The 22,247-nt window shown below is 42.8% G+C and overlaps 1 protein-coding gene across 4 annotated transcripts; it reads right to left on the bottom strand.

Moving 5' to 3' along the window:
- Window positions 1–643: 643 nt before the first annotated feature.
- chd4b (chromodomain helicase DNA binding protein 4b) lies at window positions 644–22,162 on the bottom strand. Of its 4 annotated transcripts, none has more exons than XM_069142475.1 (40): window positions 21,916–22,162; window positions 21,328–21,597; window positions 20,637–20,761; window positions 19,302–19,556; window positions 19,070–19,185; window positions 18,847–18,946; window positions 18,505–18,715; window positions 18,190–18,311; window positions 17,924–18,047; window positions 17,552–17,724; window positions 16,704–16,949; window positions 16,198–16,401; window positions 15,896–16,107; window positions 15,340–15,471; window positions 15,139–15,238; window positions 14,828–15,019; window positions 13,755–13,955; window positions 13,350–13,487; window positions 13,072–13,193; window positions 12,804–12,977; window positions 12,542–12,683; window positions 12,197–12,446; window positions 11,977–12,101; window positions 11,777–11,869; window positions 11,532–11,673; window positions 11,182–11,351; window positions 10,405–10,594; window positions 9,056–9,142; window positions 8,052–8,143; window positions 7,690–7,823; window positions 6,874–7,018; window positions 6,611–6,767; window positions 5,988–6,073; window positions 5,644–5,881; window positions 5,370–5,426; window positions 4,991–5,161; window positions 4,782–4,890; window positions 4,055–4,187; window positions 3,748–3,943; window positions 644–2,019 (listed from the first exon to the last, which is right to left on the bottom strand). In XM_069142475.1, exons 2-40 carry the CDS (start codon window positions 21,389–21,391, stop codon window positions 1,817–1,819), a joined length of 5,931 nt encoding a protein of 1,976 aa, XP_068998576.1. In that variant the 5' UTR covers window positions 21,392–21,597; window positions 21,916–22,162; the 3' UTR covers window positions 644–1,816. The 4 variants fall into 4 exon arrangements, with proteins under 4 accessions (XP_068998576.1, XP_068998579.1, XP_068998580.1 ...); XM_069142478.1 differs by having other exon boundaries at window positions 10,417–10,594; XM_069142479.1 differs by having other exon boundaries at window positions 10,417–10,591.
- Between the last annotated feature and the right edge of the window lie 85 nt (window positions 22,163–22,247).

Genomic DNA, 22,247 nt, shown 5'->3' with positions numbered 1-22,247 from the left:
TCGAGCATCAGTCATTCACCGGCTGAGTTTAGCGTATTAGCAAGCAAATATTTGGTAATTAGCCAGAAACACAAAGCACAGCTGAGACTGTTGGGAATTAGATTTGCAGATATTTGGGCAAAAACCCAAATATCAGACAGATGAAAAATTTGACCTGGTGATGAAAAGTCAGGAGATCAACAAATACATTACAACATTAGCTGAGAGGAACAGGAACGTCTTTAACACATTTTATAACGATACATCCTGTATATTTTTACAAAAAAAAAACAACTTTTCGTCGCACAAGAAGAAAAGTCACCAAAGTCAGAAAGGATCCAATAGTTGCTGAAGTTGTTGTTGACAGACAATCCATCAACATTTCCGTCCCTCAAGTCACACTGCTAGCTAAAAACGATCACATCAAAGACGTATTTGTATTTGTATGTTGTCTGATATTAATTTTTTCTTAGCAGATCGTAGTGCAGAAAAAGATGCTTGGGGTGACTCAGAAATTGCTGTATTGGTGTTTTTTCTTAATTTATTGTTATTTATAATTATTACATTACTGTTTCAATGTTCTAAGGTCATTTTCCTCATAAAAAAACAAAAAACAAAAAACAAAAAACAACAATATTCTCCTTTAAAAAGTTTGACAAACAGCTTGAGAAACTGTTGACTTTTTATTGTAGTCCATAAAAACAAACAGCGACGATAAAAACAACAAGGTGGTGACCATAATAATAATATTCAATATTGTAAAACAACATAACAACAGACAGTAAGAAATTAAATTAACTTAAGATTGCCATCATTCTCAAAACCAGCCCGTGTACCTAAAAGCTGCGGCGCCAATGCATGTTCGTATTTCAGGAGACTTCCCAGGGAGCAAATCTGCGGTGCTGTTAGGAATGTCGAGGTGCTGGTTGGGGTGCGAGCACAAAGAGCTGATCCCGGATCAGGTCACCTGACGGGGCAGGTGGGAGAGTAAGGACGCAAGAGGAGGTAACAGATCTGACTGACTGATACAAAAGTGACAGTAACAGTCTCTCAGTGTCGGGGCATTCTGCAGTAGAGATGCACATCAATAAGCCCTGTTTAATACAAACATACATACTGGAAACACACACGCACACGCACACGCACACACACACACACACACACACACACTTTCTCTCCACACACACACCCACATATAGGCGAAGACATTAGAGTTGAATGACTTCAAAAAAACAAAAACAAAAAACCTTGGTAATTTCACAATTTCCAAAGGGTGAAAATGAGCACGATAAAATCCCTCGAATTAATGAATAATCCAAAAATGACTACAAAGCACCGGTAGACTCCAAACATGCTGCTTTTTCTCATGTCTATCCTCTTCTGCTTCATGACACATATAGTTACACACACACACACACACACACACACACACACACACACACACACACACACACACACACACACACACACACACACACACGTGTTCGGGCCTGCTGTGAGGACAGGGGAGGGGAGCTGCCTGCAGTTCAATGCTCAGGACAGACGAGCTGATTCCCAGCAGAGGAGAGAGACTTGAATCTAGTCTGCCACAGAGAGAGAAGTGGTGCTTCCGTTTACTCCCGTCCTACATCTACACTTCCAGTCTTTTTAAAACAAAGTCCAGCAGCACAGCGGATGCTCTTCTGAGTCCGGAGATGGGTTGTGGGTGCAGAGCGAGGAGGACTAACCTGACTGTGCTGTACATGGCGGTTGAAGGGAGGACATCTGCTACATGGTGGTGAGGTGAGGGCGACTGGCCTCGGTCGGTCGGTGAGGGCGAAATGTACGACGTGATTGGTCAGCGCGGCACCTGCATCTGCTGTGAGGCCTGCGACTGGTTCTGAGCGGTGATCTCTGGGCCACGGCTGGCCAATCGGCTGAGGATGTTCCTCTCGGACATTTGCAGCCGCACAGCCACAGGGGGTATCCTGGCGATGGTTGCCGGGAGACGAGTGACGTCGGCCTTCATGTCACTCAGCAGTTCCTCAAGCTGTTTGAGAACTGAAAATCCAAAACGATAATGAGCACCACAATGATGACCTAAATAAATGAATATTTCATCTGTCAAAAATCACTCGCGTGGGGTGGAAAACACAGGAGGGGACGGTAAACAGCATGAACTGAGGGAGCTGGCAAGGCTAGCAGCCAAACAACAGCAGTCAACAAAGTTACAAGTTACACAGAATTTGACTGTCATCCACGTCTGTCACTACACCTTAGACTCTGGCATAATGAGAACATGATTTCTGACAATATATATAAACATTCATAGATTCAATGATAAATTGACATTAATCAAAATAATGATCAACTGTAACCTGAAACAAAACCCTCATGTTGTACAACCCTCCGGCATCGCAGGCGGAAAATGTTGTGGTTAACGTGCTTATTTCCTGAAATGATAATAAAAGCTATCGTTGTTCAAACATGGAGAAAATTGTATTTTTAACTGCAGTGTTGTGTCTGATGTTTTTGCTTGTTACACTCGCAGCCCCAATTTAAATATTCATATTTAACAGTTGCTCCCTGATATTAATCCTATTACAGCAACGGCTGACACTTATGTGACACAAGCTTTTCTTATTTAGAAGTTTCTGGAACAGAAACAGTTGTCTGACATTGAACATGTATGCAAATGTCTCCTCAGATCTACAGAGATAAGAGTGTAACGGGTAGATCTGGTGCCCGAGTGACCTCTGAGAGATGTAACTATTTATACCTTTAGACACAAAAGATTGTAATGATGAAAGCTAAATGTCCATTATTGGGTGATGAGACTACAGAACAATTAAAATGATACTTCTGCATGACCTGAACAGAGGATGACAAACTTCCAGTCACTCAGTGCAATATCACAGCAGTTGAGGCTTTATGGCCAATCCAGTTGCTCCATGTCAGCATTAAAGACAGTGGAAGCTCCCATCCTGTTAGTGATCAAAGCGTACATTTGTTATGTTAAGCAAAACATGTACGAGAAGGCTACTTTTGTACATGCGACACTTCTTTGCAGCTGCGTCCGGATGATGTTCAGGTGCCCCACATGAACAATGAGCAGCCCGTGTCTCTCCTGGCATTAATCAAACCTCTAAATGTTCAGTCCATGAACAAGGCTCAATAAATATGGAAATAGTCCCCGCCTCCATCTCCACCCAACCCTTCTCCGCTCGCCTGCAGCTCGATGATATGGAAAGCTCCACCCAGCATGTTGATGGGATTGGTCCCTTCGGTTTGTGACGGATGAAACCCTGGCTGTCTGGGTCCGTGTTTTTCAGACGGTTAGACTGTCACTGCAGTTCCAAAGTGGAAATGTTCAGCCATGTCCTTTACTGCTTATTTCACTGATGGTAGCATATAAAACACACCACATGTTAACAAGGTGAATAACTTGATGTTAATTGGAAGGGGTCTTCAAGCAGTATGGCTGCTGTCACTCAGGTCCTTCTCAGTCAACAGTAAAGCAGATAATGTGCGTCACACTTTAACTGTATTGTCAGTTGATTTCGGCCAAGTCAGCTGAAATAATTGTATTTGGTGAAGAAGCAAAGTACCTGAGAGCAGCTGACTTTGTAGTCGACTTGTAAAAACAACACTGTGTGCAGAATACAGTAATTAACCCCAAACAGTCACATTTTTTTTAAGAGTCATGAGACCTGATATTTATTATCTGTGTTTTCATTGGAAAGTACATGACAACCGTCTCTACGCTCTTCAAATTTCCATATGTTTTACCTTTATGTAGCACTGCATTAGCAGGCTTGTTTCCAGACATGGACTCCTTGCTGAGGTGCTGGTGCGACTCGGCGAGACACTCCACCTCACTGAAGCGAGTGTTGAGGGCCATGGAGGGGTGAGCCGGGTCCTCTGTCATGTTCAGGTAGGCTGCCCTGCGCAACTGCTCCTCGATCACCAATGCCTGCTCCAGTAACTGTGCAGGAAAACACAGACAAGAGCAGGAATATCCAGTGAGATATGATACACACACACACACACACACACACACACACACACAAATGTGACAACTGAGTCCTTATTTCACCTTGAACCTGCGGGCCAGAAACTTGTTCTTGATCTCCAGGAAGTTTCCTCGACTCATCTCCCCTTTGAAGGGCTCATTGAGGATGGCAAACCTCACGTCGTTCTGCACGTCCTGCCAACGAGCGTATCCGTGTCTGAGAGACGGCAAAGTCAAAAGTAACAACATTTATGTCTCTGAGTAGTCGTCATCATCTGGAGAGGGTCAAAACATCCCGGGTAACTTGATGCTGGATGACGTGTCGATACTTATGAGGTACTTATACGAGATACTTATATATACTTAATATAGAATCTTTGTGCTGCATTCCCTTTTCAGCAAAGATATACCGAGCTGTTTGAAAGAATATGTAACACATTGTTATGGGCCGGTATCGGCTAAAATAAAGTGGTTAAAAATTCGATCCTTTCCTCACTGTGTTCTACTGTAATATGTATTACTCAGCAGTGCTGCTCTCTCTTTACTGACAGCCAGGCTCTGTATTTCACTGCATATGAGACTGAAAATTGCAGTCTGTGATAATGAAAAATTATTTGGTAAGAAAACTTTACTGAACCCCATGGCAACGAAGCCCTTACTTCTCTCTCCTTTTTTATTAGCAAATTTCAGTGTACAAACACTCAGCTGACTTCACACATGAACTCTCATGTATAAACTCTTGATTTGATGAGAAGACAGAAATAACCCACGAACATTGTGTGTTCAAGAAATCGCCTGTTTGAAAGGATACTGTATGATGCCAGCCAACAGCCAGTAGTCATGGCGACGGTGCCAAATCTCAAAGGTCTTCTTGGTGACAGTGGCTGCCCTCTCTTCGTTCTGCCACAGAGAGTGAAGCTCTGGAGAAGAGAGCAGGAAAGTCAAAACAGACAGAAATGAAACAGAGAAAAAGAGAAGAGAAAGGAAAGGGAAAACAAGTTTGTGTGTGTTTCTGTCCACCTGTGAATCCTCCATCAGCAATGTTGAACATGAACCTCTGCTTGGTGGCTTTCTTCTTCTCTTCGCTGACGTTAACCACCGGCGCAGCTGTTCCTCCTTCTTTGGTGTTCTCTCCGTTCTGCAGTTTGCCAGACTCATCTGGTTTCACACCATCCTTCTCCTCTTTTTGCTCTGCAGAAACAAAACCTCATTAAAATCCTGTTCAGTATATACATTTTGAATATGCTGTTGAATCTTAAAAAGGTCAGAATTGACACAGAAGATGTCTTTTAATGAATTAAAAACTTTGTACTTCTACAACTGACACCACACGATACAAACCTGAGTTGTGTGTGTGTGTGTGTGTGTGTGTGTGTGTATGTGTGAACATAGACCTTACCTTTTTTCTCCTCAGTCGGTGAACTAGTGTCCATCTTCTCATCTTTGCCTTCCTCTGCTGAAAAAAATAGAAACAAGGAAGCACATATTTGTGATGCTGTTAAGATACAGACGTGTCAGCAAAACTTTGGACAGGAACAAGATTTTGATCATGTTCTTATGTGTAGGAGTAGGGTCGAGAAAAATCTATTAAAAACGACATTAGTTTGCAGAGTGAGTGGCCTCAGAACTTATTGCAGTGGTAAAAGAGGCACTGCAATCATCATCTGCCTCACCTTTAGTCTTGTTCTCCTCTGAATCCATCTTGCCCTCTGCAACTTCACCTTTTACGTCAGCAGAAGAGTCCTTCTCTCCTGCTGCTGAAGACCTGTCCTTCTCTTTGCTCGTGTCTTCGGCTTCCTTCTCCCTCCCCTCATCTCCATCCGTCTCCTTCTCTTTCTTCTCTGCAGCAGCGTCTACTTCCTTCTTTTCAACAGCAGGGGATTTTTCAGACTCATCTGGGATTTCGATTATCTAGGAGAGAGGATGACAGTTTCAAATTAGAAAAATCTGCCAATTCGAGTATAATGTCTGCACAGAAAAGGAAATGCGTTGATATGGGTATAAAAGCATTATTCACCTCTGGATCATCTGCCTTCTTAGCTGCTTTGCTGTCTTCACCCTCTTTCTTTGTGTCTTCTTTGTCGTCTGATTTAGACAAATCCTCTGTGTCAACAGAAAACACATGTTAGCGACAGATATGCAAAGAATGCATTCATGTCTTTCCTCTCTTATGTCTATTATTAACCAAAATTCTCATTTAATATTTTAAACATAAAATCTTTTTTTTTGTTTCTGCAGGCCATGAATTTGCAGTTTTTCTGATTATATCCACAAGAGGGTGCCAGTTAGGGCAAAGCTGTATTTGGCCTGAATAAAAACTGTGTTTAACAAAGTATGTTTCAGTCAAATGTGCAAAAATAGTTCTTTCAGGGATATTTAAGAGTTACAACTCAATAAAACTAGAATTCATGTTATCTTTTAGTTTGGGTCCAAATAGGCATGAGGCCTGTGGTTCTGAGGTCAGCGCTAAGAGGAAATGCTAATGCATGCCATTTGTCAAGTGTTACAACATACTGTCTGCGTCTGAAATGAAGTCTAACTACAGAGCATGCATCATGTAAGAAATCAAAAGGAATTTTATAATTTGTTGAAAGTGTGAAGTCTGTCTGTGTGTGTGTGTGTGTGTGTGTGTGTGCTTACCGGGGACAGGAGTGTTGGGCTGTGTGTCTGCAGGGGTCCCGGTGGAGGGAGTTTTGGGGTCTTCACCTGCAGCCAAAGCTGCCGCCTTTTTGTTCTCCTCCAGCTCTGCCATCCAGGGCATCGACCACTGACCGTTCACATGTTCAAACTCCTGCACCTGTTCGTCAATATTGTCATGTCAGGCCATTTCTCAATCAGTGATCAAACATTTGAATTATTTAAGACATGTTTGTGCTGTCTCGAAGGGAGCTGTTAAACCACACCTTTTTCCTTATAAGTGACATCACACCGATGCGAGTGAGCACATGTTGTCTCGACAATCCCTCGCGTGGGACGCCATCTGCGAAAGTCTCAGCTCCATCAGCCCCCGGCTCACAAAGGTGACGCATGAACAGAGACACATACGCCCTGCAAACATTTGGAGGAGAAGGTGACAAATGAAACATTGGGAACATTTGGAAAATGTCAAAATATCCGTGAGTCAGTCACACATTTTACAGAAATACACAAAGACAATAGACTGAAGAACAAGTGAGAAGGTAAAATATGGCAGATTCATGACTGCTAAACAGTGTTTAGACGCTTGTAGTGCAAACGACTCAGTCAAGTAAGTGGCTGTAAGAGTAGTTAGGGCTGGGGGTTGTTTGAAGTTTCTAGATTATATTGCAAATTCTTTCTATACAATACACATCCTACAAATTTTTTTTTTAAATGTGTAAGGTATCTAAATAATACTAAACACAAGCAGGTGTACAAGAACTTTGCCTAAATGTTCCAAACCCGGCCAAAGTTTTACTTAAAAAAGAAACTTTCTGACTTGTTTTCAATTCTATTTAGTTTGTTTTTAATTCTGTCTTATGTTGTGAAGCACTTCAACTTTTGGACTGTATAAATGTGCTGTATGAATAACCTTCAATTGACAAAAAATAAATAAATAAATAAATCTAGGTAGACACATTTAGTAGGTAATAAGATTTTCAATACTGTTAAAACACAACTTTGTCAATACTGAGAAAGAACTCATGTTTGATATCCAGCAGTACCTTTAGTACTGGGACAGAGAAACATCACACACTCACTTGAATTCTTTCTCAGATTTTCCTCGCAGGTCCCTGACCAGCCACTGGTTGGTGAACGCATCCTGGGGAGGCATCCCATAACGCATCACTGCATTCAGGAAAGCCTTCCTCTGCCGCGCGTTGAAGCCCAACACCTGACAGAGAATTCAAGATGTTAAAATATTTACAAATTAAACGCTGCATGCACAGAAGAAAAAAAAACAGTAAGTTATACGTCGAGCTGTTTGCGATTTCATTTCAAAACGACAATTCTCAATTCCAAATAAGAAAATCATGATTCTCATTTTACCCTGAATTGTGTCGCCCCAGTTTCCACTCACATCTCCAGAACTAAAAGAAGGAAGCAGCAGACAAAAACCTACCTCGATGTTCCCGCCGACTCTGGCCAACAGCGGAGGCAGAGGTTTGTCCCTGTCGTTCCTCAGCCCTTTGCGGTTCGGTCTCCGGGCATTAGCTGTGAGGAAGGAACAAACTTTAGTCTATCTGAAATTCAGCACTAATTCAAAGCACCACACGATTCACTGAAGCCATGGAAGTTCAAAATGAAACTGATGTATGATCGTGTTTGCTCTTATCGTCCTAAATCTTCTCTGAGAAGATGTTCCACTTACGGCTCATCGTGTCCCTCTGATCCTGCTGAAGCTGTCCCTCGTCTCAATCTCGCCTCTACATTAAATGCTTTAAATGCTTTCAGAACATTTACAGATGAAAGCAGTAGGTGGCATATTATATTTGCTAAAACTCAAGTAACACACTCGTAATTAAATGAAACAAAAATGTATAACTTGATGCACTATTAAATTGGCAGATAAAAGATGTGCAACATTTGATCAAATAATACGAACTGAAAAAGTACAGTTGAACTCTTAATTAACAGTTAATGTAAACACAAACAATCTATTTAAAGTGCAAGCAGGCAGTTCAACTGTGTGAGAAACCGTTGATTTTAATTTCCTTTCCCCGTTTCTTTTTCTCTCTCTTTTTGTCCTTTTTCTTTCTTTGTCTTGCCTCTCTACGCTCAATGCAGATGATGCAGCGACACGTGAGGGTTCGGTAGTTGTTGAGGTTGTCGATGAGGATATCGTAGGTGTCGTCTGAATCTGAATAAACAGCTGCAGGAGTGGTTCGAAGGTTGTTAATAACACAACGGATGTGTGAAGAGGAGAGATTCCTTAATATCTGTTATTAACCGATCAATAACGTCCACTTCCTTGTCAGGTGGTTAAGATCAATTTTCCCACTAAAATGAATGTTTATAAGTAAAATCAACAACTCGGAGAACGTCTCTATCTTCCCAGCGTACATGGTTAAGAGCAGTGAGATAGTACCATCTCTAAACAGCAGTAGTCCAAATAGTAACACTTACCTTCAGCCCGTTCATCAAAGTCTTCGTCACCCTCCTCCGAGGCCACGGAGTAATCGGACTGGTTATCCGACTGATCCTCCTGCCAGTCTAAAGAGAACAGAGAGAAATGTTGAGGAGGACGAAAAATGTAAAAAAGACAAAACTCTTCACTACCCGGTCCACAGAAGAGATAAAGTAGATTTAAACTCCTGGCAGAGGTGCAGTTTTAAGTTGCAGTACACTGAGATTTTAGACCAGGAGGGTGAGCAGCTGTGTCAAAAATACATTTCAACAACAGGAATATTTTTACCAGTTAACGTTGACTCCTGCAATAAACAGTAGAAAAATAGACCTTTTATGCACAAAAAAAACCTGATGTCCACATAAACACAGCGCTGCATCCAAGTAAAAAACTAAAAGTAGGATTCATTTTAACAGGTGCAATGATACGTATAGTTTCTTTTCTCTGGCTGTGATCACAGTAGTTTTTGGTTTATTAGGTGGTTCATACCATAACAAGCTGCAGAAAATGTGACAACATAACACATTTGCAGTCTTGCAATTGTTATTATTGTTGTTGACTTATGTGACTGATCATTTTTGGTCTCTGTGGATACATTAAGTAAGTAATCATAAATAAGCTCCTATAAAGTAAAGCAGAGCGGAAGAGGAAGACTGTCTTTTTCTGCAAAGTGTTTGCTGATTATGACGGGAGCAATGAATCTTGAAATCTACAGAGCGAGTGGAAACATACACATGTAACATCATTATGACCTCTGCTCGTGTAATATTATGTCATTTTTGCCCTGTTGAAGGCCAAAAGGCTGCATTTGTTGCAAATGCCTTGGCCTTTCTGTCAGGTTGTGTGTCACTGTGTTTTTTTGCTGTCGCGTTTGTCTCCTTAACATGTGTCTTTAAAATAAACACTTGCAATTGAAAGCTCTGCGTCCTGCCAGTGGGCTGGTGCTGTCCTCCTGTCCACACAGCAAACCCTGCCTTGATGTTACTGATGGTGACAATCAAACAGGTTCGACCAACAGCTGTACTATGGTAACTTGGGGTCGTTTTGTAGAGTTGGTTTGAATTATGTTTGGAGAAGGACTTCAATAACCCTCAATGTCGGTCAATCTTTAAATATTTGATTAGAGGTCTCTGATTTTGGTAAATGGCTTTAAACACGCTAATTTTTACATTTCAAAAACACTCAACTAACATGTTTCTATACCTAAGCACAAGCCACAATACTAAAATAAAACTCCATGCCATGCTCTCATTGTTTTTCCTACCACATTACACCAACACCACACAAGTCCACCAAACATCACTGCACAGACACACAAGAAGAGGTTGCATTATATATTGTTCTGTACCCTGTCTTATACCTCGGTCCTCCTGGGAGCCGTCATTGTAGTTGACTGGCTTTCGAGTTCTTTTGCCTTTGCCCAGATTGCGGGCGAGATCCTCTTGTTGCTGCTCGTAGTGGTGCCGAAGCAGCTTCTCCCAGTAGTCAGGGTCAACACTTTCCTCCTGCTTGATCACCTCTCTCTCCACCTCCTCCTCCTCAAAAAAAGCAGAATGATTAACATGAAATACATACAGAATACATGTAAAGCCCATGAAATAAGCTTTTTAATCATTTAAAAGGTCTCATATTTTACACTTTTACGAAGTTTTTTTTGCCGTCTTGATACGATGATATTTTTGAAGTTTTAAGCGACAATACCATCTCAAGCTAGTTCTGCATCTCCTCTCTCAAGCTTTGCTCTTCTCGTGTATGATACAAACACAATGTGTGTATTTCTGAGCATGTTGACACATTCACAGTATTTTTCTTTAGCACCTTGAACTGCTTATATTTAGCAAAGAATTGGAAATCTGAATTCATACAAAATGCGACCTTTAAAACCGTATTATTTCCCTCAAAAAAAATGTTGACCAATAATGTTGGATCCTGGTCTAAGCTTAATATACAGTATGTCTACACCTGCACTTCTTTAGTGAAGACATATTTTAGGAGGCTTTTAAGACATTTAAAAAAAATTCTAACAACTACAGATATACTTCATTTAACTGTCAAAAAGTTAAAACATCAGAAATAAAAGTAAAAAATTTTGTATCCACACTTTGGAGACACACTGGTACTGTACCTCATCATCTTCATCTTTGACCACATACTGGGCCACTTTAAAAGAGCTGAGGTATTCATTCATGCTCTGGAGCTCGGTGTCATCTGTGGCATCCTGGTTTCTGTCGAGCAAACGGTCGATTGCGTGATCATCGTAGTGGATCACACTGCTGTCATCCTCCTTGTTGTCCCCTAAAAGCAAAGTAAGTCGAGTAAGAGTGGGAAGAAAAAAAAAAAAGGAAACTTAAATGTAGTCTCTCTGCATTTTTAGACTCGATCTGACCCCTCATCCAAACCTGGATAATCTCCCTCGACAGAATTCGGGAATTTAAACCAAGTGATGCATCTGGCAGAGAATTCAAGTTGACTGACCGTCTCCGAATTCATCCTTGAACAGTTCTTCAGTTCCAAACTTGAGGATGTCATCCAGTTCCTGTTTGGACATGGAGCCTGTCTTAGAGCCGAGGCCGGGTCGCACCACCAGGTGGGTGAGCATCATCTTCTTCTTTGCCACCTGGTGGAGGGAAGTAGGTGGAGGACAAGCAAGCAGTGAGCAGGTGATTGTATAATCCTCATATCGTTAATACAGCTTTAATAAGTGGTGTGTTTTCACAGACCTGTGTGATCCTCTCCTCCACCGAAGCTTTGGTAACAAAGCGATAAATCATCACTTTCCTGTTCTGACCGATACGATGAGCTCTGCTGAACGCCTGCGAAACAAAGACCAAACATTGAACATTATCACCCATCATCCACATAAAGAAACACACGGACACAGATGAGATGAGAGATCAGCTTACAGCTGTGATTTTCATACCTGGATGTCATTGTGTGGGTTCCAATCGGAGTCATAGATAATGACGGTGTCAGCAGAGGCGAGATTAATTCCCAACCCACCCGCTCTGGTGGAGAGGAGGAAAGCAAACTGCTGAGCACCAGGAGCTGTTGGGATGAAGAGCAGAATTCAAATTAAAAAAAAACATATTGCACCTCAGGCATCCAAAGAGGCAAAACAGACACACAAAAAAAAACCTCACCGTTAAAACGATCAATGGCCTCCTGTCTCAAGTTGCCAGTGACTCCTCCATCAATTCTCTCATATTTGTAACCCTCGTTCTCCAGGAAGTCCTCCAGCAGGTCCAGCATTTTGGTCATTTGGGAGAAAACTAGAACCCTGTGGCCTCCCTCCTTCAGCTTTCTCATCATTTTCAGGAGCAGCATCAACTTCCCTGAAGCCTTGGTCAGGGCATTGCCTTCATACATGCCATTTGGAAGTTTTGGCGCTTCCTAGAATCAGACAAAATGTATTAAACGTGTTTCAGGGTACAGACATAACTCGGGAATTTAACAACCAATTGTATAAAAAAAAAAAAAAAACATACCATAGCGGCTGCTGGAAAGAGGTAGGGGTGATTGCAGCACTTTTTGAGGTCCATCACGACATTGAGAAGAGAGACTTGGTTTCCACCTCCTCGGGTGTTTAAAGCCTCAAAGTTACGCGTTAGAATGAACTTGTAGTATTTCCTGTGTTTACATTTTTTTTTTAAATAAAAGTAAAAAATATCATGAGTAAAGAGACCAGAGAAATCAGACAAAGGAAAATATACTGTTCTCATGTGCCGGATTCCGACTGCTGTCGCTTACTTTTGCATGGGGCTGAGCTCCACTCGAACAATGAGCTCAGTCTTTGAAGGCATGTGTTTGAATACATCAGCCTTCAGCCTCCTGAGCATGTGTGGTCCCAACATGTCGTGGAGCTTCTTGATCTGGTCCTCCTTGGCGATGTCCGCAAACTCCTCCAGAAACCCTTCAAGGTTGCTGCATTTCAAAATTCAAAATTAATAGATTGACATATTGTCACTATGGATGGAATTACTGTGGCTGTGGCCATGTACTTTAAGGAGCTACTGACTTGAATCTCTCTGGGGTCAAGAAGTTCAGCAGGTGGAAAAGCTCCTCCAGGTTGTTCTGAAGAGGAGTTCCAGTCAGCAGGAGCTTGTGTTGCAGCGGGTAGTTGTTTAACACCCGAAAGAACTGGCAAATACACAGAGAGAAAGACAGAATCAGTGCATACAATAGTTAGTAGTCTTGTCTGTCCAGTGATGCAGCTTCATCCATAAACAATTTTATAATAAGAAGATCATTTTAAACAAAAGATAAAACAATCTACCATGTCGTCTTTGTTATTACCTTGGACTGGTTGTTCTTGAGTCTGTGTGCCTCGTCGACAACCAGACAGGCCCATTCAATGGAGCCCAGCACAGCCTGGTCAATAGTGATCAGCTCATAGGATGTCAGAAGAACGTGGAACTTGACTGTAGAGTCTTTCTGTAAAGTGCCGAGACAGAAGAATTTTAGATAAGCTGGCAAACAGGGAAAGAAGAGGAAACACAATTATTAGAACTGAGTAATTTTGCAACATTTTTGTACTGTTAATTCCCATCAGTTTAACTATTAATACTAAACATTACAGCAAGTAAGTATGCACAATATCAATTCAAACTGACTAAACTCTGATCATTATTTCCTCTCTAAGATCTTTAATAGATCTCATTTGCTTTGATCCTTCTTGCTGCTTCTTCTTCTGGGTCTTACCTTCATCTTGGAGGCCTTTTTTCCTCCTCTGATGGCATTTCCCTCAAAGGAGAACTCGTTCTCTCTGATGACGGCCCTGCTGTCTTTGTCCCCTATGTAGGTCACCACATACATGTCTGGGGCCCACATCTCAAACTCTCTCTCCCAGTTGATGATGGTGGACAGAGGAGCACTGACCAGGAAGGGGCCTTTGGAGTGACCCTATACCAGTGGAAAACAGGGAGAATCAACATCAACAAGTAAAGATTTACAGATTCATTAGTAGACAGATCACAAGGTATGTAAATAACCAACTGTATTTGTCTTGCCCTGCCTTTAGGATAGAGCTCCTTACTTTAAACTCATCCCCTTTAAATGGACAGAGTTGCTGTTTGTCACGTGTCTGAAACCCCAACCACTAACACTGATTGAGAGGGGAGGGCAGACTGGACAAAACTGTGATTGTTAGGGCGGGGTACCAAACGTCCATATTTTTATGGTACCGAACTGCTTCAATATTTTCTACCATCAAAAAAACGCCTTACCATTCGGTACCGAATTTCAATACCTGGGCTACAACCACACTAACAAGTTTTCTTTTTAAAAATGCATAACATTTGTGTGTTTATGCAGGAGTAAATCTCATCAGCATCAATGAGCCACAGTGTTTCTCATATATTGCCTCTATTTGAGCTCGCTGTCAAAATAGATAAAATCACTGTTTTAACTTGGGTAGCAACTCACTGCCAACTAGCTAACATCTACGTTTAGGGAACATATGTAAATTGTAGCTATAGGAAACAATCAGACTTAATCTCTCCCCCTCCAAACCGCATTAAAACTAAAGAGCCATACTATAATGTGTAATTGTCATTTTGTTTAATTGCACTTAATGAAATTGGTATAAAAAAAATAGAATTTGGGTAACGGTATCAAACTCAAGGTATCGGTACCAACATCAAAATTCTTTGACAAATACCCAGCCCTAATCATAGATAAAACAACATTTAGTTGTAGCCACATTAATCACACATAACCTACCACTGTGTCATGCTTTGAAGACATTTATTTATACAGCATGTATAGTTCTTTACCTCCTTGTACAGTGAGTAGAGGAAGACAGCCGTCTGGACAGTCTTGCCTAAACCCATCTCATCAGCCAGAATGGTGTCGGTAGCCTGAGCCCAAGAAAACCTCAGCCAGTTCAACCCCTCCAGCTGGTAGGGATGGAGGGTTCCTCCCGTGCTGTCCAGGTAGTCTGGCTGCCGATCAAACTTAATGGTGGGCTGGAAGAAAGCAAACGCATCAAATATAAAAATGTGCATCTGTCCAAATTTAGGCTATTTTAAATTGCGCTTTCATCAATAATCAATTACTATAGTGGTCCAGTTAAAAAGACACTTACATCTACAACTGGATTAGCAGGTGGTCGCTCTGACTTCTTGACTTTGACGGCCTTCTTCAGCTTCTTGCCAGGTCTGCCCTCCTCACCCACCATCAGCTCTCTTACGGAGGAAATAGAAAAAAGAAAAAAAAAAAACATACTTCAATAGTCCTCGCATAACTTGAGGGAAGAACTAACCCTCAACTGTAAACCTCTGTTCACCTGTGATTCCAGTACGTCTGTTTGTAGGTGTCAAACTCGGGAATGTCCATTTCTTCGTTCTCCCAGGTTGACTGGTCGTACGGCAGATCTCTCCATTTGATCAGGTAATGTACATTGTTCTTTTTATCAACACTGCCATGAAAAATAAAAACAGACAGGAAAGATGGAGTTATGATTTAACAGTGTCGCAGCGGTTGTTTTCACTTGTCTTTGTCAACAAGATATTCTCACAAATTTTTCTTACAGGGTGAAATCATAGTATATGGCCATTCTCTACTTTTTGTACTGTTACTTACATAGTTTTCATCCTTCCTTCTATACTATTTCTGTTTGAGTAATAAGCATAAGTCATAAAACTTTTACCGATGTACAGCAATGTATATCACAACCATACATAATACATATTATCATCATTATCGTGTATCGAAATGGACACACAATAATACTGTATCAGCCTGAGGATTCTACCGAGCAAATTCAATTTACTTTCTTCATTTAATTTATTCTTTTTTGATACTGGTAACTGCTTAGTCTCCATGTTGCTTATGTATCCTACCTGTGGTTTAGGATGCGGTGGATCATCAACCACTCCATCTTAACTCCGTAGCGGTAAAACTCCTCCTCCATGTGGACAAAGAGTGGATCCTTGTTCTTTCTCTTGGTGCTCTTGTTCTCATCACCCTCGCCTCCAAAGTCAACAGGCGGCGGTTCGTCCATGTCAGTCTTCCTCTGGTAGTTACGGAACATCACCTGGCAGTTCAGCTCCAACTGGGGAGAAGTAACAGCGGGATGTCGAGTGTTGAGTTTTCATTCCCTTATACAAATAAGGGATACAAATATTAGGAGAGAGTATGGTACCTGTAGCTCCTGCACCCAGGAACAGTGCCAGTAGGACATATTGCACCATTTGACAAAGAACTCCCTCTCCCTGCGACCCGCCAGTGGAGGGGGACCAGGAGCATCAGCAGGCAGGTCAGCAGGCCGGGGAACAGGCGTAGGGGCTGGCGGCTCCCCCCAGCGCCATGTTAAAACCTTCTGCACTTTGCCCTTCATCACTGGACACTGTTAGAAAGTGGGGATAGAGAGGAAATAGTTTAAGATAGGAGGTTTATCAATGAGCAAAATCAGTGTTACACTGATAAGAAATTCTGTTTTGTTTTTTTAAATAAAGCGAGTGTTGCATTTTTACGACACAAAAAAAAACCCCATTGAAATAAAAACTCTATGACTGCCTTGGTTCATCTAAAACACTGGAGGTGAACTTCTCCACATCAAAAGAAAAAAAATCTCTTTATCTCCAGCAATCCACGTGCACGCCCACGTGAGCACGCGCAGACTCGTACGCACCAGTGCACAGTGCTCACCTTGCAGCGGGGGCAGATCCACTCTCCATTGGGGATCTCGGGGAGAGGAGGGTTGAGGCAGTGGATGTGGTAGGAGGAGGGGCAGGTGTCACAGCAAAGCAGCTCTCCTCCGTCCTTACACACACGACAAAACTCGATGTGGTGGTCGTCCTCCTCCTCCATCCCTTCATCCCTCCTGTCTTCATCGTCCTCCCCTTCGGCCTCGGAGAGCTCATCCCTGGCCTCCCACTGGATTCCCTCCTTCTCCTGGTGGCAGAATTACAGACAGGAGGAGGGTGGTGTGATTGTGTGTGTGTGTGTGTGTGTGTGTGTGTGTGTGTGTGTGTGTATGTGTGTGTGTGTGTGTGTGTGTGTGCGTGCGTGCGTGTGTGTGTGTGTGTGTGGTGTGTGTGTGTGTGTGTGTACGTGTGTGTGTGCACGTGTGCATGTCGAGGGGGAGGGGGGGCAGACAGGCAGGGAAGGTATGCGGAACAGAGTGAAAGGAAAAAGGGGAGGGGTGTGGGGGGAGATTCAAGAGCAAGGGTGGTGGTGGTGGTGGTGGGGGGGAGGGGTGCATAGCGTGCGTGTGCATGTTTGCGTGTGGAGCCAGAGGGAGGGAGGGAGTGGGAGGGGCAGCACAAGAAGAGGAAATGGAGGATGAGGGGGACATGTGTGGTGGGTAACAGGAGAGAAGAGATGAGAACATGAGCAGCAGAGGACAAAGAGAAATTAAAACTGGTTAGCAAAATCCATTTCCCAACTATCAACTCTCCTGTCACGGCAACTTTCTGAGAACACACAAAAATATTTCATTCATACTTCCGACAATCAGACCCCATATCTGAGCCCTGAGAGGTTACGGTACTCACACAGTGTGGGCAACTCCACTTGCCCTCAGGAGCCTTCTCCATGTCTGGGTCCAAACAGACCATGTGATAAGCTCTGGGACAGGTGTCACACAAAATGATCTCTCCTCCCTGCTGGCACACCTCACAGTAGTCCTGGTGGTCTGTCTCATAGCCGTCACCATCTTCTGTCTCCACTGAGAAACAACATTCACAGAGAAGTTTTAGAAAGAATTTGAACTGTGAGGGATTAACAGCGTTAACTTTGGCCTTGACTTTGATCTTATTTGACAAAGTAAAACCTCCGACAGTAGGCTGCTGTCTAGACTTAACATCCAGCAGAAAAATGCAGATAACAGAGCAGACTTTATATTCTAGGGATACATCTTTGCCAACCTTTCTTCTTTTTCTTTGCACTCTTAGGTTTCTTCTTAGGACGGCTGTTGCGGTTGGAGCCATCTGACACTGAGAAACTCCCTTCATCAAAGTCACTGTCAGCGTCAGGTTCTTCTTCATCACTCTATTCAAGTGAAAGAAACAAGGAAAATAATTAGACAGTCACCTCGCAACATTATAGTGCATTATCAATATTCTGATCCTGATGATTACATGAAATAAGAATTAAAAAATAAAATCATAGGGTGAAAAACATAATATCTTACAGAGGAGCGCTTCCTCTTGCTGTTAAGGCCTCCGAGTTTGATTTTGAGTGGAGCCACTTTCTTGGGTTTTGGTTTTGGTGGAGGCTTGGGTGTCGGCTTTGACCTCTTGCGAGCATTGGGACCTGAGGAAAAAAAAGACATACGAGCATATTTACAAAACAATGTGAATATTCACTCCACGTGAAACACTTGAAAAATATATATTTTCATGTAATACAGACAAAACTAAAATAATCTCTTACAAAATTAATAAATAACAAACCAAATTTCCACTCTCACATGATTATCACGTTCCAACCTTTATCCAGTTTTTACCTTTTCCCTCTTTGGTCTTGGCCTTGCGGAGTGGAGGCGCTGGAGGTGCCGGAGGTGCAGCAGGTGTTGGAGCAGCAGCAGGAGCAGGAGCTGGTGCAGGCGAAGCAGCATGACCAGTTTCTGCCCCTCCGTCTGTCCCTGCAACCACCATGTTCTCCACAGCGGCAGCCACATTGGCAGCTGCAAGAGCCGCATTGGCAGTGGCGCAACCCTACCAAGTGACAGAGCACAGAGTGAATACCCTTTGCTCTCTATTTGTCAAAAACAAGTGGAAAGCACTATACAATATCAAATGTCCTTAATTCTAAGTTAGACTTTCAACCATGTTCAAACTTCCAATACCTTTAGAGGGTTGTTTGTGCTGAATTCACGCCATTTAGCCATCATTAAAGTCATCATCTTGGACACAGCAATTTTGGGGTTCTTAGCTGCAATTAGTGGCCTAAAGACACAAGTGGACCAGGGATACTGTGATTTTTCATGATGTTTTAGATATGCAACTCCTTAGCGACAAGATAGAGACAGACAGTGAGCTCAACACCGAATATGAATGAGGTTTCTTCACCTGACAAACTGACTGAAAGCCTTGTAGTTGGTGAGGGAGTTGTAGTCTTCCTGAGTAAAGACGTGGTCAATCTCTTTCATGCCCCAGGCTTCCAGCAGCTGCGTGGAGCTTTTAGGCTGAGGTGGGAGCAAACCACCAGATAGGTTAGGTGAGAGAGGAAAGGTTAGTTTCACATGTTATCCCCGCAGGAACTCACTAAACACCCTGCAAATCCGCCTGAATGAAACATTACCTGGCAATCATCATCATCGTCGTCATCATCCTCTGGTTCTGGTTCTTTACGTTTGCTTTTGGAGCTGGACGAGCCTCCTTTGTCTAATGCCGCACCTCCCTTCTTCTTGTCTTTGGCAGAGCTGGAGCGTTTCTTCTTTTTCCTCCCAGGGGCATAATCACTTCCTTCACTCTCTGACCGCATTCCTCCCTCATCTGCATCTCTCTCTGCTGTTTCCACTCCAATCAGGTGCTCCGGGGAGCTGACTGGCAACTCCTGCAAGATAAAGGACCACTTTGCTGATTACATGAGGACACTGGTGCTTACATGATTTTCTTTTAATACTTTATAGAAATTACAAGTGAAAATGACACCTTTTTTTTTTTTTAAACTTTTGTTTCGCGTAAAGGTTATTCCACTCTATAAGGCTGGAGAATAGAAACTCAGTGGGGTCGTCACTGTCATTCATGGAGCTGCATTGGTCAATGCATGACTCATCATTAATTTCAGATGTCTATCCATTTTCTGGTTTCAGTGTCTCAAATGTTAAGGATTTTGCACTTGGGCTTCCACTATTACATATTATACATTTTTCAGTGTATTTTTGGCAGATTTGTGACATTTAATATCCACATGATTCATATCATATATACAAATATAATTAGCTGACAAATAGACAGCATGTTCAGTACTTACAGTAAGTAAATGCAGTTATAAGAACCAGGATTAGAATATGTGCTCACATTATTAGTCAGATATGTACAGTATATACAGAAGTATAAATGTCGATACGCTATAATTTGAATGGATTATAGAGTGGTATGGATGCTATGTGAGAATATAAGTACTAAAGGTAAGTGTTCATGCAGTCGTGAGGTAGTGGTAAGTGAGTGGGAGCCAGCAGCCTATGAGGCAGAAGCAGCTCTCATGGAGTAAGTTAATCGAGACAAAAATGGTCTTGATGGTCTCAAAATGGTAAAAATAACCAATAGCTGCACTTCTTATTCCAGAGTATCAGATTCTCTCTTATCCTTTACATTAACTACATTCAATTTTTCACAGCACATTTTCACAACTTTACGCTGAATAAAAAGTACAAGGTCCTATAAGGCCAACGGGAATAATTCATTTGGCTGCAACAAAATCCATCACTTTTATGCACGTGCGGTAAATAAGTGGGCAATAAATCAAATTATCTGTGACATGTCCTTCCCTTAGCTGCAGGTTGGATCCCGTGCGGCGCTTTGACAGTTTCGACACCAGTGTTTACAATATTAAAGTCCACGGAGTCACCGCCCTAACAATTTAATTTGGAGGTGTGAACGTGAAAACTTTGGGGCAGGACAGCGAACTCACCTCTCGGATAGGTCTCTGCCTCTTGCTGCTCCTGCTTTCTCGGCTGCTCTTCTTGGCTTTCTTCTTCTTCTTCGACTTGGGTACCTCCTCTACGTCAGACACAGCATCCTCCGGCTCGTCCTCATCTGCCGGCGACATGCTTATATTAACGAGGAGGTGGGGAGGGGAGAAAGGGGAGGGGGGAAAAGGAGAGGGAGGGAGGGAGGGGGGCGGACCGTGTCCATACGGACATGGGGAGTCCCGCTCGCGCTGCAGGCCGGAGGAAGAAAACAGGAGACCGCGCACTGTCCGTGCGCGACTGGCAAAAAAAAAAAAGGCTCGTGCGCGTACGCAGACAACACGCAACGTGACTGCCACAACAGCACCGGCTAAAACTTGTCTTGTTTTTTTTTTTTTTTTTTTTTTTTCTTGGCTTTTCAAACTTTGACAGCTCACGCCCACACTCGTGAGGACCACCCTGACGGTTCGCGGAACAGGAGGGGTTAAAAAAAAAAAAAAAAGGGAAAAAGAAAACTCTAAAAAAAAAACACTTGCCTGGCAAGTTAGCTAACTAAATCTATCATGGCGAGTGACGGACGGCCCCGACCGACTACTCCTGGCTAGCCGAAGCTAACGTTAGCATCGCGTTGGAGGCGAGCTCAAGTTACAAGAGATGGACCTTCTTCAGAGGGGATAGAAAATGCGAGCTTACCGTGAATAAGTGAGTGCTCGCCCGCGGCTCCGAAGTCCTCCCTCTCATCCTCGCTACACGACATTTTTCCGGCGTTTTAATTTTTTTTTTTATTTCTCGCCGGCCGAATTAATCCCCTCCTAAAACCTTGCTCCTCGGTCGGCGAGGGAGGAGGGAAAATGACGTGGGACTGGTGGAGAATGGACCGGGGTGGGGGGGGTGGTTGGTTGGTTGGTGGTGGTGTGTGTGGGGGGGGGGGGGGTGTCCAGGAAGGGAGGGGGCGGTGGGTGCCTGGAGAGAAAAAAAATAAAAAATAATAATCACAAATGGTATAGCTTGGTAGCAAAAGCCTTTTGCTCAGTTCTTCGTATTAAACACAGCATCTAAACGAACCACCTGCCTACTCGAACAAGTTGAATAACTAGAATATGCACGGGTTTGGACGTGATCTGTTGTTGATTTGCAGAGATATTTCTACACTGAACTTAAGTGTGGCATTCGTCGCTATTTCAAATTACAAGCAGCAAATTCTCACGTCCGAGTTAAAAGGATCCAGCCAAGAAAAGTTGAAGCATTACAAACCCTAACCTTCACACACTGGAAACTTACTGTGGTGCGCGTGTAGTCCCGGCTCGAGGTGTGCTCTCTCTCTCTCTCTCTCTCTCTCGGCGCAAGAATTAATACAAACCAGCCTGTTTGTCAGCCAGTTGTTGACATTTAGTGTTCATTCATAAACACAGCTGAACCAATGATCAGTGAAATTTAAAAAAAAAAAAAAACCACGAGCCGTCAGTGACCCAAAACACGCTGCTCCGTCCCCCTCTTCTCTCTCCCCCAACCTTACAGGCTGCGCTTAGCTAACAACCTCACAAACACAAAGGGGGCAGACATCCCATAATAATCCCCCCCCCCCTCCCACACTCACACAGGACTCTGCATAG

This window comes from Embiotoca jacksoni, unplaced genomic scaffold, assembly GCF_022577435.1.
Source record: "Embiotoca jacksoni isolate LCO1_2020_lvr unplaced genomic scaffold, fEmbJac1.0.p SCAF_11, whole genome shotgun sequence".
Taxonomy (NCBI): Eukaryota; Metazoa; Chordata; class Actinopteri; family Embiotocidae; genus Embiotoca; species Embiotoca jacksoni.
Note: the sequence above shows the minus strand (reverse complement) of the source record. Positions and strands in the feature narration are given on the sequence as shown.